The sequence below is a fragment of the Pristis pectinata genome, chromosome 32 (assembly GCF_009764475.1).
Source record: "Pristis pectinata isolate sPriPec2 chromosome 32, sPriPec2.1.pri, whole genome shotgun sequence".
NCBI classification, from domain to species: domain Eukaryota; kingdom Metazoa; phylum Chordata; class Chondrichthyes; order Rhinopristiformes; family Pristidae; genus Pristis; species Pristis pectinata.
The window spans coordinates 6,373,745-6,395,935 of record NC_067436.1 but is presented as its reverse complement, the minus strand read 5'-3'; the positions used below and the strand labels follow the sequence as shown (position 1 = coordinate 6,395,935).

Here is a 22,191-nt window from a genome sequence, read left to right as displayed (position 1 = left end):
AAGAAGTTAATGTTTCATAACATTGATTTTTGTCGATTGATTAAAAACTAAACAAGTTCAGTTACCTTTCCAGGTTGCTGAAAGATCATTTCTGTCAAACAATGACTTTATTTCTTTCTGCACATATGCTGCTTGACCTCTTGAGTATTTCTAGCCTTTTCTGTTTCAGACTTCCAGCATAATCTGGCACCCTCTTTGATGCTGGACTCGCAGATTTTGGTGCTGGACTAGCATATTTTCTGGACTATTGGCTGCTGCTCATAATACCCCTACACTTTTATTTCACTTTTTTTTTGCATATGACACAGTGGTGTCATTTTCCAGTGAACCCAGTGAGTTTAAAAAGAGCGGGAAATATAAAGCATTCTGGACATTAGCTCCAGCCTCAAACCTACCCACATTCTTGGCCCCTGGTCTTCTGGATCCCTACCCAGGCTCCAGCTGCACTTGGCCTATAGTCTGGACCGACGACACAACTCACTCGCACTGTGCACCTCTGTCTTGCACTGAACTACAAGTGAGTCAGATGCTGAACTTGGGATTCCAAACAATCGGATGCTGGATTATTGGATCTCCACTGTATTTTGTTTGCCAAAAATATTTGACATGCAGAATCTTGTTAGGATATTGAACTAGTGTTGGTATTCGGGATTTAAATGAAATTTTCTTTGTATTAGTATTGTGATGGTTAATACCAGACTGCCACTAATGCACTGTGCCAGACATATAAGGTGCTTTTTCCCTTCATTCTGTCCTTATCACTTCAGCATGTGTATGCTTCCTGAATTTAGATAGCCATGGTTAAGAGAGCCCAGAAGTTATTCTTACAGGACAGGCTGCAATATAGCCTCTGTTTCTATCAGGCAGCTTGAACAGTTGAGATAATAGCACGAATGCTATTTGTACATTGTTACCAGCTGACCTAAAATGGCGCTGAGAGGCAGGAATGTGACACAGTGATTTCAGTATAATTTTTTTTAGTATTATTAGTATAATTGTTTTTCTATCTGAAGGGTTCAATTTCTTTGCAATTTAAAAGGCCCATTATAAATATGGGAACAACAGACAATATAATATCTGGGATGTACATGGTGAAACTGAACCTGAAACCAATCCTAACACACTGGGGTTGCTGCTTCTGGTGGCTGTGAGGGTAGTAACTGAAATGGAGTTGAGATAGTTTCAGAAAGGTTCCAAGTGACCACAGCCCTGTTGTGCACAACTGGGATGAAATCGATAATATTCAAATGGCTGTGCTCCACATCACACCTAGAATGATTTTTCAGATACAAGTTTTATTATCCTTCCGTAGGCAGGTGCTGACCTGCTTTTCACTCATGACCGCAATGCAACTCCAAAACCTTTGAATTATGCTTTGTTTAAACTCTTTTAGTGGGATCATTTCCTCATGATACCAGCTATAGTCCATTCAACTCCTCAACTACCTCTTGTCATTTGGTTATTACAGCTGATTTCTAACTTTAGTCAGTTTTCCTGCCTTGGCTCCATTTACCTTGATAACTTTGAGTAACAAAATTCTATTGAGCTTTGTTCCAAATATTCCATTAACTGGTCTATTGGAGGAATTTGTTTCAACTTTCTACCACATAATGTTGAGGTTTTCTGATTTTATTTTTGTTGTTATCTAGCCCTAATTGTAAGATTATTCCCCCTCATCCTTGATTTCCCATCTCGAGGAAAGTTTCTGCTACCTGAGAAAATTCTTGAATAGACTCAAATGTCTCGATATATCAACTTAAGAGAATACAAGAATCTTACTTAAAACGTCACCCGGTTTTCATTCTGTTGATCCTTCTACTGCTCCAAGGCCAAATATATTTCTAATTTGGAGAATAGTCAGATGTCTTCCAATTCCTCTGACAATAAGCAGAAGCGGCCAGGAGTATGCAAGAATGAATTAAGTCCCTCTGGGGCCCTAACTGTTCCTCTGTCTGTGTATCTTTCTTCCCTGTCCTCATTCATTCCTCCCTACGTCCGCTGGTGAATAATTCAGGAAGAACATTACCCTCCAAATCTGATCTCTCGATGGTTCCTAAATGTAGCTCTGCTGACTGCTGCCAAGCTATGGCATTTCTCACTAAATGCTCTTGTCTTTCCCCATAGATTTAGCTCTTTGATCAAGTTTTTGGTTATCCATTTTGTGCTCTTCTTGTGGCGCTGTAAAATTTTGTTTCAGATCCGTGTGGAATTTTTGTTACTTCAGAAACTCTGTATAACTATACGTAGTTCTCCAAAATGCTCCTGAGGCCAAAGTCATGGGAGTCCTTGTTCCCAGCTTTAATGGAGGAAGAGATGGAACTATGTGATAACATGTAGAGCAAGCAAACCGAAGCACAAGTGTCTAACCACTCTGCAGTACTGCATGACCATCTGGTCTAAAATAGTTAACTTCAGCAACAGAAAATGGGGCCAAGTGCATTAGTTATTTGTCTTGATTAGCAGCTTGAAGGATTGAGATTTACATTTTTATCAAGTGACTGGTGTGTTTCTTAACCAGCTGTTTTGGTAGTTTGTAAGGCTGGAATACTGAGGTCTTTTTTTAAAAAGACAGTAAAAAGAAATGCCAACAAATGGTTGTTGCTTGAGTAAGATCTCCTGCGGAATGAAAATTTTGGTTCCTATGAAATCATGTGCAAATCCTGGCCACAGATTTAAGGAGTGGTGATGCTAATGGTATAATTTCTCAGCAGTAGTTGGGTGATTTCATGTGCTAACCTTAAGGCATGCTCCTTACTCAGAGTTCGTTCTGATGTTGGGATGTCACTCATTGGTTTCATCACTGAAGTATTGGAGGTTTGGTTTAATTTGAATCAAATAGCCAAGAATGGAAATATTGTTTGACACCCCACCTGCTCTTAGGAATCCTCAAAATACCTTTAAAATCGATGTGAAGACAATGCACTATTTCTGAAATAGCATAAGTTTTCCACTTATAGGGCAATCTAAAATTGTGAAAGTTGAATAATGGGTAGTCTTTTGTCTTTGAATAGTTGCCTGCATGGTAGGTGTTCTCAGTTCACTGGGTGGGTGTATTTGACCTCATTCACTTTAGACATATCACTTCAGTGACTAAAATGGAGATGATTGTGTGTGGATTTCATTTAAGCTATTCTAAGGAGATTAGGCAAGAGGGCAAGGAAAGTATTTCATTGTGCAGTTCACCTTCATTTGCCCTGTTGATGTTCATCAGTCAGCTATGACAACCTAAGTGACCTGGTTTCATGCTGACGCTATTAGTTGATGAATGACAGCATTGGTGAAGAACTCAAAGATAAAATTAATGCAAATGAGGGCAATGCCCAAATATAGTTGAGGTCATAGATTTTTTTTTCATGGCTTTAAAAGTAATGTAAACTATTTTGTAGATTTGTTAATTGTTGGGGATTGTGGTAGATAGAGCAAAAACTTTGCATATTTGCACTTAAATTTGGAATGGTTTTGCCACTCTGCGAATTTTGCAACCCAGTGTTGTAACATCTAACTACTCTTACATGGGTTATTCTGAAACCTGGGTTGAGCCTTTGCCATCTGAGGGATAACCAATTCCTATAGAAAGATAAATATGATTCTTCATTAATATACCCAATGGTTCTCCATCTCTCAGCACTTTTACAACTGTTCAGTTATTCTCAGTTTATAGATGCTTTTTAAATAGGCGCATTTATGCATTCATGAACACTAAACAGTTCTGTTATTGATGCTCTGGGGTAAATGTTGAGCCAGAAATAGGGTGATTTGTGCTTTGGGATAAAATACCTCATTGAAAAGCGAACACTTACAATAATGCAGTACTCCTTCTGTATTCCAATATCTCACATACTGTGATACTGAACAATGGTTTTTGAACTCCTGATGCATATTGACTGTATGTTGCAGTTTCTTTTTATTATTTCTAATTATTCTGTTCCTTGTATCTGCAGAAATGGAGTAAATGTTGAGGGAGCAACGCACAAGCAGGTTGTGGACCTGATTCGGGCAGGAGATCGGGAGCTGATTCTGACAGTGCTGTCCGTTCCACAGCAAGAAGCTGATCGCCTTGATCCTGGTGATGACTCCTCGGGGAGCATCTACTATGACTACAGTGAGAAGCGGGCAGTGCCAATCTCCATCCCCAGTTACAAACATGTTGAGCGAAATGGGGAGAAATTTGTGGTGAGTAGTTGTTTCTTCCAGCCTTGTTGCAAAGTCCAGGATTGCTTTTCCGGGTTATGGAGTCAGAGAGAGATACAGCATGGAACCAGGCTGTTTGATCCACTGTCCATTCTACACCCGCTCCCTACCACACACACACACACACACACACACACACACACACACACACACACCACACACACACACGAATCCTACATTGATCCTTTTTATCCTCACCACACTTTCATCAACTAACATCCCCCCTCCCGCCCCCCAAGGTTCTACCATTCACTTACACACTAGGGACAAAGTATGGTGGCCAATCTTCATGACTGTGGGATGTGAGAGGACCTGGATGAAGCCCACACGTTCACAGGGAGAACGTGCAAAGTCTGCGCAGACAGCGGCTGAGGTCAGGATTGAACCAGAATCTCTGGTACTGAGGCAACGTCTCCACTAGCTATTGTACTGCCCAACACTGTTCAACCCAGCAAGCAAGTTAGATACTGCTGTAACTGCAGCCTGTTTGGATTTCTGTATAAATGATGTGGCAACAAGTCCCCTGAAATAACACAATTCCTTGTACAGATTTGCTAGCAAGGTTTAATTTCCTGCTCACCTCTACTTGCCACGTTAGCTGCAAAGTCGGTCTACTAAGTATGGACTGGAGCTAAGTGCATGATTGCTGGTAAACCAGTCAAAAGGAGGAAAAATACGTTGACAGTGACTTTCAGGATGTTCTGAAGGCAGTGACTGAAGTGTAGTGAGAAGTGCAACAGCCCATTTGTGTGTATCAAGCTCTGGTGTTCAGAAGGCTTTAGAAAGGAGATTCTCACAATAGAAATAATTGTTTAATTGACTTTGGAGGATTGCAGAGTTTGAGTTAAATTAGTTGCTTCAAGATTAGAGAGAACGTACACTTGCAGAGTGACTTTTGGGATCTTGAAGTATTTCAAAGTACTCCACAAAGCAATGAAGTACTTCTCAACTGTGATCACTTTGTGAAAACTGGGCAGTTATTTCATATCAAGATCCTTTGAAGACTGATGATATATGATATTTTTAATCATTTTTCAGGGGGCCAGACATCATTTGAGAATCATCGGCTCTGAGTAATCCTTTTGTGTAATGGCTTCTAAAAGGTAGCAATTGTGACACTGCAGCACTCCCTTAAAACCGCACTAGTGTGTCATGTTTGAATGAGTCACTGAAGGGAGATTTTAACCCATGACTTTTTTTAACCCATTAATTTGTAGCTGATACTAAAAGGGTATTTGGATTTTCACAATTTCTGACTTACTCTGCTACTTTCGTTTAGGTGTTCAACATTTACATGGCTGGACGACAGCTTTGCTCTCGGCGTTTCCGTGAGTTCACGATCCTTCACCAGAATTTGAAGCGGGAATTTTCAGACTTCCATTTCCCAAAACTCCCAAGGAAATGGCCGTTTTCACTCTCGGAGCAGCAGCTGGATGCCAGGCGGCGAGGCCTGGAAGAGTATCTGGAGAAAGGTGAGCCCGAGAGTGGATGTCATTTGCAATTCCACCTGACATTTATATCATGTCTGCAACATAAAATGTCATGATGCTTCACAACAGCAGAGGAGTGCTTAGTGCCTGCTGTTAGGAGAGATGTCAGAGAGTTAATGGTACATCAACCAGTTATTCATGTTTGAGTGGGATGTGATGCACCAGCAGGGAATACGAAAAGAAGGGATGCTGTTCTGCATTGCAATACTTCACAAAAAATGAGCTATGACTAAATGATATACATTTCTTGTCTCCATGCTTCCTACTGTCAATTGCTTGCTGCTGGTGTGCATTACAAGTCTGGTGAAAGGCATATATAAATGCAATTTTTTCTTTTTTTCACGTGGTACAATGAGGCACATTTAACTTCATTTGATAATTTACATCTTGTGCTGGTAAGAATAGCAGTGCAATGTTGATAATGTGTCTACCTGGCTTGATGATGTGGAAAGCTGATAACTTTAATGATTTTATGCTAATGGCGAGTATTGCATCAGCTGCTGTATGTTCTGGTCTGTCTTGTCTTTTCTCTGACTGAATGATTGTACTTTTACCTTGTGCTTCAATTCTAACGAGCATAGAGTTATTGCATTGACCATCACATTGGACACCTACCCTGATGTAGTCGTCATATTATAACACAAAACTAAACAGTTGTAACTTTCAAATGCTGTAGATAATTTAAACTAATATTTTCAGCTTTAAATACCTGAAACAGATTTGAATGAAGCTAACAAGTTAGTGGATACATGTCTCTGCCAGTAGCACAAGATGTGTATTTTTGGATTCATTAAACCCTTTGAAGGACCTTGTTTTCTTAAGAACTATTTGTACAGTGTTCACCAGAAGTGGGCAAGGCACGTAGGTTTGATGTGAGGATCAAAGAAACTCAAATGAGGTCAGTCATATCTGAAAGCACACTCTTTAGGCTTATTATCCGCACATTTGCTATCCATATCTGTGTACATGAAGTCAGCCCTAAGCTCCATCTTGAATTTTTCAAATATATCTATGTACATGTACACACTGTGGAAACAATCACTGTCTGTATAAATGCAGTGATCAGTTTCAAGACCACTTGTGTCAAGTGGCTCCCTGCTCTGTGCTTTCTTCACAGCAGTCTGTTTACACAGCTGCACCTTGTGATTTTAAAATCGATCATTGCTTGTAACTTTCATTTGAAGTACAGGTAGTTCTGCCATAATGCAATAGTTACGTTCCTAAGAAACCTTGTGTAATGGAAAGTCACTTTATAGCAGAACAGGCTGTAGTTGCCTTCAAAGCACAGAGTTAAACAGGTTTTCCCGATTGCAACTGCACTATAACAATGTGGCCTGTGTAATTCCCTAATCCACATTATAACCAAATTGCATTATGGAAAGATGCATTTTTGTACTACCTGTAGTTTGTAGGCTAATATTTCCTCTTGGGTATTTAAACGTTTGTGTGTTTACAAATGCATGTCAATGCTTTTAGAACATAGGGCATATTTATGTTTAATTAGGGTATGTATTGGGTACAAAGGAGAGAGCCCTAGTGGTATCAGCAGCTTCAGCTTTGTTATCTGTAGGAAGTCTGTGCACCTAACCCTTGTGGATTACAAGGACTTTGTGCAGGAATGAGGGGGAAGAGATGGGCTAATTTATGAAAACCAGAAACTGCAGAACTTTGAGATTAACATTGGTCATTGGGCACATCAGATATTAAGAGAAAGTGAAGCAGCAAGACAATAATTACCCAAGGCATAGTCAGTAAGCAATTTTAGATAAGTTCTTTGAGAGTGTAACTGATATAGATGATGAGAAGAATTCATTAATTTCTAAATGCCTGAAATTTGCAAATGGAAATTACAGCAAAAGAAGGCATGGGGTTCGCAAGGAAGCTTTCAAAATGTAGGTCCTCCTGGTTGAGTCAGTTAATGCAAAGGTTGGTGTTGGGATCATGACCTGCATAGTGAAAGAGTTATTGGGGAATCACAGAGATTTGTTCCAGGGCTAGAAAACACGTTAATGATTCGGAGCTGGGCGAAAGCTGTCCAAGGGAGCCACCAAAAGGGTGTGGCTTATTCTGCACAATCAGTATAGTTACTGAGAGAGATCATGCCAAAAAGAGTGTGGTGGAGGAACTGGGGAAAGGGAACTTACCAGCAGTGATGCAAATGAATGGGAAACTACTATAGAAAGGAGATCTTCAGGTTTTTGTGGATCCATATAAGAACATAGAAACAGGTGTAGGCCAGTCAGTCCTTTCAGGCTGCCCTGCCCTTCAGTATGATTATGGCTGATCTGCTCCAGGCCTCATCTCCTCTTCTGTGCCAGTTCCCCGTAGCCTCAGTTCTCACTCTTTCAAAAATGTATCAACTTCCTCTTTAAATACCCCCAATTATCTAGCCTCCATAGCCCTCCAGGGTAGAGAGTTCAAGTTTCACCATCCTCTGCGAGGAAAAAGTTCCCACACACCTCAGTTTTAAATGACCACGCTCTAATAGTATCTATACCACTGCATGCAGTGGGATTGAAAAACTTAAAATTGAAAGATTAACTTAAAACTTAAGATTGAAAAACTATCCTCTAAACTAAACTATATAGTTTAGAGGATAGAGTCATAGAGTTATACAGCACAGAAACAGGCCCTTTGGCCCAACTGGTTCATACCGACCAAGGTGCCCCATCCAAGAATATCGGTCTGAGGAAGCACTAATATGGTTCTAAGTTTTGTGTCTATTTTGGAGTTGTTTAGGCTGAGTGCAGAGAGGGAGTGGTGGGAGTTGGTACAAACAAGGTCAAGCAATGATAAGTAGGACGGAAACCAAATATTATGTCTGCTGAAAAAGAGTCAAGAAATTCAGGAAATAAAGCAGCTAGAGGGGATAAACTGAATGTTCCAATTTAACCATTTGAAATGAGAAGAACACTTCTCATTTCAAATGAGCAAATACAGAGGCATGGAAATAGGGCAGGTAAGAACAAAAGGAAGGTCTGTGATGTAAAGGCTGTCCCTGGGTAATAGAGTGGTTCTGATTTTTACAGATGTTCTTACGTCAATTTTGTCTTTTTGTCAAAAAATGCACAAAAATCACTCCAGGGTAACTATACTACCACAGTATTGTAATGAATGGCATCAAAAGCACCAAAGACTGATAAGAAGGAACAATTACTAAAAGCGGAGAGAGAGCAAACTAGTTCTGCTGTTTGTTGAAATGAGCGTATGTACGCACGTCGGACTTTTGAATTTAATGATATTGTGGGAGCTTGTTCATATCTAGAGGTGTCCATAAGTCAGGTGTTCGTAACCTGGGGTCTCCCTGCAACGGATGACAGATCATATGACAGAAGAGAATGGTGCAAGGCAAATAGGAATAGCAGTGGAACAAAATATAGAACGAAGCTCCGTCTAGGGAACTGTAAGTGATTATCCACAGTTGGTGCCCGAAGTAAATGAGGGCGGTGGTTAAGATCCACAGTTGTTGAACTGTGGATCCACAGTTATAGACTCCTATAAGGCAACAAAATGTCTAATTAAAAAATGAGCTGCTGTTTATCAAACATAAGTCGTTCTTCATTAGAACGGTGTAGGAGTTAGAGGTCAGAGAGTGTGCATTAAATTGAAAGTAATTGGGGCTCCAAACCGTGAAAAGACTATTGCAGTTTAGAAAAAATGGTTTAAAGGTGACTTTAATGGAATCGTGAAATTGGATATGTTAAATATTAACACGTGCTTCAGGCCAAGAATAAAAAGATTCAGAAATTGGGTGGGAAGGTGAACACAGCTGAGGGGGATGCAAACATTTGGGCAGTCATGGAAGAAGAGGGATTTTGTACATCTCGGATGGGGGTTTTTGAGGAGTTTAGGTGTGGCAGGGTAAGAAGTTACCTTGAGCTCTGGTTAATGGATGGAGCTGTTTCTAACATATTCATGGTGATTGGGGAGGGGAGGGAGGAGTGGAAAGAACAACAATTTTGTACCAGGATCTATTTAATCCACAGTTGTAGTCCAGAGTGGAGTGCTTTCATTTTGCAATTACTATAAACTTGAGTACAGAAGTGCAAGTGCATTGTGAGTAATCATGGTCTCCTGAAGTTTGCATGATTGGCTTGTGTCAGGGTGGACTTTTAATAAGCTTTTCCTGTGAAGACTGCTTGATAGCCAGGCTTCTTTTGAGCTCCTTCCAGTAGTCATGGAATGTGAGATTTAGCTCCTAAGGGATAGGAATCCTTAGTCTTCTGGAGGGCAGACAAGATCTTGGTTTATGGTCTGATTTGGAAAACAACCATGACAGTACAGCAGGCCCTCGGAATGCATCATGGTTTCTTGTGATGCAAAGGTGACCAAGTGTCAAGGCCGAAGGACTGAGGCAAGCATGATTTGTGGAGCATGAATCTAGTACATTTGGAGTGTGATATATTGTGTAAGGTGGTAGGGAGAGAAGGTGAAGGTTAAAAGAGAAATGGGAAGTAAGATGGTTACTAGGAGAGACGTTGCTCTTGTGAAAATAATTTGAATTGCCCATTGTGCATATTTCCCTCCATTGTGTATTCAATTTGCTATGAGAAATGCCATGGGACATCACTGTACTGTCAGTTAATGCGTTGTCCACTTTATGAATGTTACTACAGGATATTAGTCCTTACATTTAATAATCCTTGAGAGATTAGGTCCAGGACAGTTTATCTGGCTAATAACAATCTGATCCTGATGCTTCTCAGGGAGATGATGGTTGAATGGTCTCTTTATAGCAACTGTGGTCAAAGTCGAGTTTATTGTCGTATGCACAGGTACAATGAAAAACTTGCAGCAGCATCACAGGCACATAGCATCATATAAGCAGCATTCACAAGAAAAACATAAATTAAACACATTATACACAATTTTACCAGAAAGAACACAAAAAAACAATGTCCATTTTAGTGCAAAGTGGTCATAGTGTTGCTAAACTATAGTGATTAGGGTTTTGCCAGTTGGTTCAAGAACCAAATGGCTGAAGGGAAGTAGCTGTTCTTGAACCTGGTGGTGTGGGACAAAGCTTCTGTACCATGGTAGCATGGCCTGGATGGTGGGGATCTTTGATATACGTTGCTGCCTTCAGGCAGTGCCTCCTGTAGGTACTACCAATGGTAGGGAGGGATGTGCTCGTGATGTATTGAGCAGAGTCCACTACTCTCTGCAGCTTTTTGTGTACTTGTGCATTCGAATTGTCATACCAGACTATGATGCAACCAGTCAGGATACTTTCAACAATACATCTGTAGAAGTTAGTGTTTGGTGACAAGCTGAACCTCCTTAACCTCCTAAGAAAGTAAAGATGCTGATGCACTCACATTATGGTTGCATCTACTGTATGTGCTGGGCCCAGGACAGGTCATCTGATCTGTTAATGCCCAGGAATTTAAAGCTGCTGACTCTCTCCACCGCTGATCCTCCAATGCAGACTGGCACACGTTCGTCCTCCTTCCCCTTTGAAGTCAACAATCAGTGCTTTAGTTTTGCTGATGTTGAGCGAGAGATTGTTGTTGTGGCACCACTCAATCAGGTGTCCTATCTTGCTCTGGTCAGCTGACTCATCTCCACCTGTGATTCGTCCAACAACAGTAGTGTCATTGGCGAATTTGAAATTGGCATTTGAGCTGTGCCTAGCAACATAGTCATATGTATAGAGAGTAGAGCGGGTGCTAAGCATGCAGCCTTGAGTGCACCTGTGTTAATGATCAGTGAGGAGGAGATGTTACCAATCCTCACTGATTGAGGTCTGCCGATGAGGAAGTCAGGCATCCAGTTGCAGAGGGAGGTACAGAGGCCCAGGTCTTGAAGCTTGATGATGAGTTTGGATGGGATGATTGTGTTAAACACTGACCTGTAGTCGATGAACAGCCGCCTGACGTATGTGTTCCTGTTGTCCAGATGGTCCAGAGCAGAATGAAGAGCCAGAGAAGTTGCATCTGCTCTTTACCTCTTGTGGCGGTAGGAAAACTGGAGCGGATCCAGGTCATCTCTGAGGCAGGAGTTGATTCGTGCCATAACCAACCTCTCGAAGCACTTCATCACAGTTGATGTAAGTGCTACTGGACAGTAGTCATTGAGGCAGGTCACCATGCTCTTCTTGGGCACTGGTACAATAGGTGCCTTTTTGAAACAGGTGGGAACCTCACCGCAGAAGCGAGAGGTTGGGTATGTCCGTAAATACTCCAGCCAGTTGGTCCGCACAGATCTTTAGTACTCGGCCAGGTACACCATCTGGACCAGAGGCCTTTCGTGGATTCACTCTCTTGAAGGATGCCCGGACGTCAGCTTCAGAGACTGAAAACTCTTGCGCCAGAGAGAGAATATGAAAGTTCCATCATCAACATTCTCCATGTAGAGATGTCAGTTTCCTTGCTGTGAATGTGTGTCTGATTGTGTTGATGTTATCATGGTGCATGTGGAAAGCATTACTGATATTTCCTGGGAAGAAATGTGAAGATGAATTAGACTTGGTTTGAAATAACCATACTCTGTGCTAATTGTGCATTCTTTAGCTTTCTCAAGAAAACCATACACTAATGCTTACAAAGTGTTCTATTTATAATTGGGATTTTTTATTGAAATTCTCTGGCTGCGGCACATAATCCTGCTATAATGCAGACTGTGTGGTGCAGTGTGCAGCACTTCTCACCAGTTATGGTTGACAAAACAGTTCTTTATCAGGGTTACCCTGGTGAGGTTTGAGCTCTTGATTATAACAAGCTTTCAGTCATCTAGTGAGATGAGAAGGTTTGCAATAAGCTCATTATTATGTAGTCTTTCTGTTTGTGTTTAATTTCTCCAGCCTTGAGGTCATTCGAAATAGAATGCCATTTGTATGTTCTTCAAACTCTCTCTTGCCGCCTTCTCAACAAGGTTCTGGGTGCATTGAGAATGAGACCTGAGTTATGCCAGCCTGTAGTACAGTATGCAAAAGCTTACATTGTGGGTTTATATGCTGCTTCAATGATAGAAAAACTGTTTGGATTTGCCATTGCAGTTCTGTACTTGAAAGGATCATGAGTGAATTTGAAGAATGTCAGCCCAGTATTGTGGCAGCACAGAGTGTAAAAGCAATGTACACTATAAGCTGTTGGTTTATTAATACAGGGATTTGAGTATCACAGGCAACAGGAACAGTTATTGCACATATCCAGTTGCCTTTGAGATGGTTGTCTGCTACCTTGAACCTTTTGGTGAAGGAATCGTGTAATGCTTTTTAGGCAAGGAATCCCATGATTTAATCCAGAGAAGATGAAGAAATGACAGTGCACTTCCCCAGTTGGGATGGTGTTTGACACACAATGCTCAGTGATGGTGGTGACCTTCTGCAGGTCCAGCTGAGTAAGATGATTACATCAGTTCTAAAGGTACAGATAGGAAAACTATTTCCTTTGCATGTGTGATCCCAAGCAAGAGGACATAACCTTAGTGTGTTTGAGATTAATACCAGAATACACTTATTTACAAGGATGTTGGTGAGCTAGAACTAGTTTGCCTAGAGTGCTTTTGAGGCTAGGGTCAATTGAAAATATGACATCAGATCATTTCAGATAAGGTTGAGGATTATGAATTGATGGGGGTTTATGGAGTTGAGCTATATATCAGCTGTGATTTAATTGAATAACAGAAGAGGCATGGTTGGTCTTTACCTGTTCCTGTGTTCTTGGTCAAGGAATTCTGAAAATATTCTGTTCAGGAATGTTTGTGTCATTGGAGGCTTAAAGTATCAGTCAGTTACACGATGAGCTGCAAGGATTTGATATACTGGAGTGGTTAAGGAAAAGCAGGAATTGCAGTATCACAGTGAGCATGTATAAAGTTTGCAGAGCTTCAGTCTACACAGGAGGAATGGAAGCCACTGTTGTTTCCTATTGGCTTATTCCTTCTGATATTGGAAACTTGAGTATGAAGCTAAATTTGGAGATTTATAAACGAAATTTGAGATTTATGCCAGAGAAACAGAGTGTAACACAGAGCATCTTTATAGAGAGAGGGTTACTTGTAGTTGGTATCCATTAGTGTTTGGGCAATATATGGGATTATTAGGGACTGAGAATATTTTTCCAACCATTCCCAACTGGTTTTAATGCACTGTTTTGCTGATAGTGATATTTCTCTGTAGGTCCATTGGCAGATGCTTCCTCACCAATGGGATGGCTGCTCATTGAGAGCTGAGCAACATGATTTGGCTGAAGTATGGTGGCTTCAATTTTCCAGTTGTGCTCCCACCGAGTGCAGTTCCCTGCTTCAAGCTCAGAATAATGAATTGCCCCTCTGGAGCACGATACCCAGAGCTTAACCTGTGAGATGTTTCCAATCAGATTTCGTTCCTGGTTCAGAATTCTGCGACAAGCCAATGATTGAGGCACACCTTACCAAGGTCAGAAGTCCATAGGGTAGCAGGAGTGTATTTGGTGCGATAGAGAGAGAACCAACTGAAAGCCTAACCCATCCAGTCACTGAGTAACATGGAACATGTGTTGACAGTAGTAGGCATGCCTTCTTCTGAGGCCTCTCACACAAAAAGATTTGAGCTAACGTGCAGAACAGTTATCTGGCTCAAGGTTGACAGCCTGAAGATAGTTAGCTATTATATAACAAATGGGTTCAAACAGGACCTCGGTAAGGTCATTACCGGAAACTTGTTACCTGGATTCTAGGTATAAGATTTTCAATTGTTTTCCCAAGGCTGAGTGGTCCAATAGGAAGAGGCAAATCAAAGGCCTATATTCAGTGTTTGGGTAAGTAAGATGAGACTTATTAATAAAAGCCATATTACTCTTCGAAGAAAACTGCTTGCGGATATTACAAAACTGAACTCAAGGTTGTTGATTGACTGAATGTAATGACTAGACTCCATAAAGTTGTATGTTATTGAAAGAAATGTCTCTCTGCCTTGGAAAGCGTGGAGTGGAGAATATCACCTTGGGGCCACGGTCATTGCATCTAACCATGGACCAGAAGTGACAGGATGTCAGAACGAGACACTGTTTGGTTTGAGTGCAGAGTCAAGCTCTAACTATCCTTGAACAACATGTCAAGCATGGAATGTTGCCTTGAGATACTGTCCTATTTCATATTTGTAAAATTTTGCACAAACATCTAGTGCAGAGTCCGGTTAATTATTGGCAGCAGAGGCTTGAAAAACAACATGAATGCCTGGGGAGACAAAGCAAAGGTTTGTTTTAAATTCCTTTGCTTGTTGAATTGAAGTATATCCATTCTGTAGAATTTATACCTTTTAATTTGATATTTCCGTCCAATAATTCCTGCACCTGGTGCTTATCAGTCACTCCAGATCCCCTTGCTACTTTGAGATTGCCCTTTTTAAACATTTAAATGCAGATTTTCTTTTGCTCATTCAGGCGAAAATCAGCATTTATTGATACAGTCTGCTTGTCTTTGCTGAATGATTTTGCTAGGTCACTTGGGAGGGCAGTTCAAGGAGGTGTGGGATGGGATTTGTGAGCCATACTGGGTCAGGAGAGAAGGTTTATTTCTGTAAAAGGGTATTTAGTTAGCAAATCAAGTATTTCATGACAGACTAATTTATCGTAACTTTTATTGGTGGCAACTTTTTATTTCCAGTTTGGTCTTTGAATTCTGCCCAGTGTCCTTGGGTTCTGTCCCCAGGCAGTATGCACATCCTGTTTGCTGCACCTTTCCCTAGTTTTATCCTTCCTCTAGTGAAATCTGAGTAGTTTCTCACTTTATGCTCTGGATTTAAGCTTAGAATTCTTCAGGTTTGTTCACTTTAGGAATCCTGCAGCTATTGAGCAGAATGGATTTCCTGCTATTCCTGTGTTAATTCAAATTGAAAATTGCTTTACTTTAACGCTGCACAGGATAATCCTTTCTGCACAGCCGAGTTATGTTTATTCTTTAACAGCAGCAGTTCAGATCTCTGTTTGAATATGCCATTTACTCTTCATAGTCCATTCAGTCAATGCTTGAAAGTTGATAGTCACTCCTGAAGTCACTAAATATGGTCATACGTTGTAGACTTGATCCTGTTGTTTAAAAAAAATCTAAACTTTCTCGTGTGTACCTTTTTGTCCTGCTCCAGACTTTGCTTCCTGAACTTTTGTTGGACTTGACCCTTCTTTTCTCCAAGTCATCAGCTGCTATGTGACCCCTGAGTGTCTGCTCATTATCTTTCCCAGCCTTTCTGAAATGCCCCTTTCTGAAAAGTCTCAAGGCAACTGAATATTGGGAATCTTAAAATGCAGGATATAGTAGCCACTGACAAATCACTGAGTCTCCTATTTCCAATTATAACACTAATTGAGCAGTGGTTTCCTTCAACTTGTGCCTCTATCTCTTCCTGAACCATCATCTGTTCAATGCGGTTGTAACCCGTTGAATCCACAAGAAGTACTTGATTTGCTGGAGAGGATATTTAGTGTTGCCATTGCTCTAATTCCTTGCATTCCCAGACCTGTGGCAAGTGAAAGCCTTCTGGACTTGGTACTGAATTTAGCAATTTCAGGTAATGGATATTTCTGGCAATTTTTATTTTCTTGTCAATTCCCAATTTTTCAGCTGCTCTCTGGAATAATGTACTCCAAGATTCTGTTTCCAAGAGATTTCAAAGAATCTGTAGTTCATTCAAATTTTGAATTTCTGTTCAGATGGCGATGTTCCCTCATATTCTTGTTATTCTCTTGAATCTGTTGGTGCAGGGCTAGACGTCCTTGTTAAGTGCTTAGTGGAAATTATTTGTGAATCTAAAAAGCAGGTGTTCTGAGCTATTTGTTGGAAGACATCACTGCCAAGTCTGGTTTTGACCTTGCCTATCATTATAGAAGTACCTTGTAAAGCAGAGGTTAATAGATGAACCTTCTTTGGAGTTGTCATCTAGCATCAAAGCAAGCCCTTTGGCTTACCGTCTGTACTGAACATCAAGCAACCATTCACACTAATACTATTTTATTCTTGCCCAATTCCCATCAACTCCCCCAGATTCTACCCCACGCCTACACACCAGAGGAAATTTACAGTGGCCAATTAACCTTCATGTTTTCATGTTAGGAATTATGTTCCTCCTTCCCTATAGCTATTTGATTATTTATTATTATTGGGATGTTTTTAGCATCTTCTACCTTGAAGACTAATCCAAAATAATTATTTAGAATCTAAATTTCTGTATTTATGATAGTCATTTGTATCTTTTTCCAGCCTCATACCACACCAGTATTCATACTTGGCTTGATTTGAAAGGGGGTTCGCTGAGATCCTGCCACAGTCTTGTGTTGCCCAAGGGCCCAGACCCCAAAGTTCCACCTGGCAATGCAGCCTCCGATCTGAAAATGATGCTGGAGACCGCGGGTACCTTGCTGGGAGAGAGAAAACAGGAGACGAGAACAAGTTGTCCCTGAAAATTGGGGTTAAATAACAACCTAGTTTGGAAGGGAAGAAGCAGAAAGACTGGAAGTCCTGAGCATAGGAAAAACAAGCTGCCCTCTGCAGTGCATGATAGACAAGCTGAGCTGAGCTTGGGGGATTAGGGTCCAGACAGTTGCTGAGAAGTGGGGGGGGGGGGGGAAGAGACAAACTGATGACTGTGCTTGAAGTGACAGAAAAAGGTTACTTATAAAACAGTCAGATTTAAATAATCTTCAGCAGAAATTGCAAGCTACAGATGCCAGAAGCAGTAAAAGAAATATTTTGTTAGCTGTTTGGAACACCATTGCATAGGATAAAAAATTGGTTAATTTAACAAATTATGCAAGTTTAGTTCCAAAATTACTGCATTGCAGAACAATTTTAACATTGGTTCCAGGAACAGACTTCAAAGCGGTTATTAACGGATCTGTTGGGTGAAGACTGAGTTAAGTATAACGATGAATAGTTAACATGTATTGAGGTAGGATCTACATTTTAAATGTACTTAATTAACTGTAAAGAGCTGTGCGCTATTGTGAAGCAGTGAAAGGTAGTACATAAACGAAAATTTATCTTTTCCAAAAATTGACAATTTAGGAAGCATGTTAGCTTTCATGTTTTCTATTAATCTCATTTTGTATCTGTGCATGCTGCATTCAGCCAGTACTGTTAGCAGCTAGAGGGATGCAATGCTGGTAAAGAGTCTACGTGACAAGTTCTATGTGACATAAGTGACACAGCCTGCTTAATTATAGTGACAATACAGTTAGATATTGATGCAACCCTCCCATGAAGTCTGTAGAGACTTCTGGTGATTAAGGTATAATATTATTGCACTTGCACTAGAGTAGCCTTCTGGACTTGGTACTGAATTTAGATATTTCAGCTAATCAACATTTCTGTGGCATTTTTATTTCAGATGTCTTGCAGTCAATCCACATTCCTTTGGTAATTTCACAATTATTCTGCATTTCTCAAGAATGAATGTTTCTTCCCTTTTTCACTCTTCGACTTGCACTGTCACCCCTTTTGCCACCCAATCTCTCCTGCCTTCCATTTAAGCTTCCCTTTGTTCTCTCCACATTCTTTCCCCCTGTCCCCCTCTCTGCCATCCCTTGCATCTTCTCTGCATATCAAAACTTGTTTTATTTCTAACTATTTCCAATTCTGATACCAGGTCATTACCTGAAGCATTTACTGAGGTTTCCTGACCAACCTGATTTCCACCACCTCCTCTCCACCCTCCGCCCCCCCTCCCCCCCCCCCCCCCCCCCCCCCAAGAATTGTCTATTTCTAAATCCACTTTTAAGGAAACCTTAAGGATATGGGGAAATTGGTACATTGTGGTGACATCATTTAAAATTTAAAATGAATTGACAATGAAGTTAGATTTTTGGGGTTCAAATATCAGGGAACAGAAGTTTAAAACTAATTACATTGATTCCAATTGATGTTCCTTCATATTCCCAGAGTGGAATAGCCGTGGTATATTATTATTTAAGTTAAAGTTATGAGTAGGTTCAACAATTATTTGCCTATCCCTCCAGTGAATGGACTGAGGCAGGTATGTTGAGATAAAACGAATTAACTTGTTTTCCTTTCATCCAACTGACAGCATTAATTGCCTTTTTAATGCAGATAAATACTGTGGCAACATTGTCATTAATATTTGGTCCAGAGAGGAAATATTCTTTTTCATCAGAATTCATTACCAGTGTTCCAGATTGGTATTGTTACAGTGGCAGCACTAGTATTCTTGAGTGTAAATGCTGACTGATAATTCAGGCATTGCTTTGAAACTGCCATACAGGTGGGTGTTTTGTATCTTCATTCACTTCCCACAGAGGACAGTGAAGTTGTGGAAGATTTGCAGGCTGATTTACAATCATGAAAGGTTTCAATATGAATGCTGCTTCCAAAGCAGTAACCATTTCATACTTCCCACAAACCATGCAATGTGGGAGTTGTCGCCCTTATACCCAGCAGGCCCATTTATCCCGTAGGAAGTCACAATTCAGATCTAGAAATCCAATCTCCTCTCACTTGGAATCTTCAGGAGCAGGTGTTGAACCAGTGCTTTTTGATATGACTGCACAAGCCATCGCCGAGCCAATGATGTACATGCTACATGGGAAAGTGGGAAGTACCATTCCTAGTGAAACAGTCACAGGGCAGGATGTGGCACTTGATTCATTGTGGTTTATCATAATTCAGCTTCACTGCTGTGTATTAAATTTGGATCTGTGGAGACCTGACCAGGTTGCCTGGGGATTTGCCCAGTCGTGCCTGGAGATGCACTGCTTTTAGTGACTGGGATTGATTTTCCTCCACTCATTAGTTCTGATGAAAGATTTCTCGCCTGCTATGTTAATATTTCTCCATGGATGCTACCTGACCTGTTGAGAATTTCCAGCATTTTCTGTTTCCATTTCAGGTTTCTAGCATCTGCAGTCCTTGGCTCAATGCATGTTGCTGCACCTTACCATAGCCAGAGAGATTGATCAGGTATACCAAACTACAGTCCTCTACTGCCTTCATTTGTTGATGTACTGGGTTTAATATTCACTCAGAGTAAAGTTTGAATTCATTAAAACTGGGTGGGCAACTTGTATAGGTTGTTGTTGCTTATAGATGTATTCAAGGATACTGTGGACAGTGTCAGACTTTATGTTGTTAGAGGATGGTGCCTTGCCTGGCTCCAGCAAGCTCAATTTTTCAGTGAAGGCAGCTTTTGTATGGGTTAAGCTTGGGTGGATTCAATTCAAGCAGATTATTGACATTGCCTTTCTCTCCAAGGGGGTAAAAGAAAACCTGGAAATAGCACAGTTTGCAGGGTAGTGCATTGAGTGCCTTCACTCAGCACAAAATCACTCATTCTGTACCAGTGCTAATTTGGAAATGCAGTGTGATAGAAAGTGGCAGGCATGACCAGACCCAACAATATCAGTACTGTATATCATTACTTTTCCCTGCAACATGGCACCTAATCACACAGGCTGATGAGGCAGATGAAATTATGTCAAGCTTTTGAAATTAGCAGAAATATACGTGTAAGAAAGCAGATACATGAGAAAAGGTTGCCTTCCCAACTTGAACCCTTTCATTTAAATTCTGTCATAGCACTGCCTCTCATGCTAGCCTGTAACTCTTTGCACTCCGAATCTGAAATTTTCTTTCATTTCTGCTGAGCTCATTTTCATATTGAATCTTTGGTAGTGAAATAGTTAAATGTTGCTAATAATATATTCTTTAGATGTACAAAAAGAATTCCCATTAATTTTGCTTTCATAGGTCAGATGTAATATAAGCAAGGCTGGTCCTAATCCTACCCCTTAAAGTATTTTTATTCCCATTAAGTAAGACTCCAATTGTTTCCTTCAGCTTGAAATTGTATGCATTTGTATGTGTACATTTGTGCATATCAGGTTGGAGGAATCATTTAGTGTTTTACTCTCAGTGAAGATCCAAATGTTTATGCCGAATTTTCTGTTGGAATAATTAATGTGCAGACAATACAAATGTGGATGTCTGATTAGCCACTTCTCAACCTTTTGTAAGCCGTGAATGGATGCTGTGGACAAGGTACCAAAGCCGATACGGTTGTGGAATGGCTTTCCAGTTTGCATTTGAGGTGATGGGAGAAGAAAATGGTTTGAAAAGGTTTTGTTTTATGATTTGGGTTAATACCTTTTAACAATTATCTAGTTTTGATTTTTAAATGGCTCCCAATTTCCATCTCCACACTCGATGCTCAAAGCTTGCATTTTTTCCAATGCATGCATTTCTGATCCATGATCTGAGGTGGGAAATTAATAAACACAACACTGCTGATGTCCTGAAAGCAAAGTTATACATTTTGAATGCTTTGCCATAATTTAAGACCAACTATAACTTTGTAAAATTGTAAAGTTTTGTTACCGTCTTTGCAAAGCCTCCCTTACTGGGATTTAATTTTAAACATTTTATTATTCATTTCTGGGATGTGGACACTGCAAAAAGGGTGGAATTTTTACCTTCACCCCATGAATGTTGCAGGATTTTAATTCATTAAAAAAAACATCAATAAATCAATTTTGTATTGATATCTATTTGAACGTTGAGGAATAAGTAATTGGAGATGGTCTTTCATGGTTGATAGAACCTAGTCCTGGCAAATCTTGATCGTTACAATTTAATGTAAATTGTTTGGAAAATTGCCCCTTATCCAGCCTTCCTGAGAAGCTTAGTTTGAAGGGAGTGATTCAGAAGCTCAACTTCAATTTGCTCCCTCTTAAAGCAAGTAAATTTCGGTACAGCATTGGACATGTCCAAATCAGAACTCTGCCCTTACAGAATGTGTGGAGCACTTTCTAATCCATCATGAAAGATATGCAGATAATCTCAATGAATGACTTTCAAGGGCAATGTACCTTTAGGTGTTTTTCTTCTTTCTATGGAAAGATTTTTAAATGAAGTGTCTCTCCACAAAAGAATTCCTCTCAATTCCTAGAGCATCAGATGTGAGGTTATCTTCTATTTTCTTGTTTAAGCCATAACTTGTTTGGAACTGGGGATTTTTTTTCCTTCCTGTTTAAGATGAAAATGGCAGCCTTCCCTCTTCCTCGCACCCCCCCACTGCCGCAGCCTTTCCCCGCTCATCATCTACTTCAAATGAATAATTTCAGGGTACCATTTCACTGCCATTCATCAACTTGCACCCAAGGCTATGCAACCAGGTGGTTTGACAATTTAGTTTAAATCTATTCATTGTTCCTGTCTAGATGCCCAATCACTCATAGATACTCGTCGCTCTTTGATAAAGAAGTACACAAATGTGTTATTGTTTGGATGCAATATTCCACTTCCTTATTCTGTAAATACAGCAAAAGAGTGAAAATAATCGAAAGGTAAAGAAGTGCTCAGCTATCTGTGGTTAAGCCTGCAGTGATAGTTTTCAGTTCCAGGCCCACCTGATGATCTGTGGCCTGATTGACCGACCTGTGCAGCAGGCTAACCAACTTCTGCCAAGGTTTGAGCTGTGGATACAATTCCTAATGCTGTAAGTCTCCAAGCTGGCCACAGCTGTGCTATTGAGTGTCGGTAAAACCTACCAGGGCAGCCTGAATTATAAAACAGAAACGCTGGA

General features: G+C 40.4%; 1 protein-coding gene across 2 annotated transcripts in view; it reads left to right on the top strand.

Annotated features, from left to right (window-relative positions):
- LOC127585222 (sorting nexin-27-like) overlaps positions 1 to 22,191 on the top strand; it is a 90,770-nt gene that overhangs the window by 41,277 nt on the left and 27,302 nt on the right. For both annotated transcript variants that reach the window (XM_052042508.1, XM_052042509.1), the window contains exons 2-3: positions 3,942 to 4,173; positions 5,471 to 5,663. In XM_052042508.1, coding sequence (XP_051898468.1) covers positions 3,942 to 4,173; positions 5,471 to 5,663 — 425 coding nt within the window. The remainder of the gene's footprint in view (positions 1 to 3,941; positions 4,174 to 5,470; positions 5,664 to 22,191) is intronic.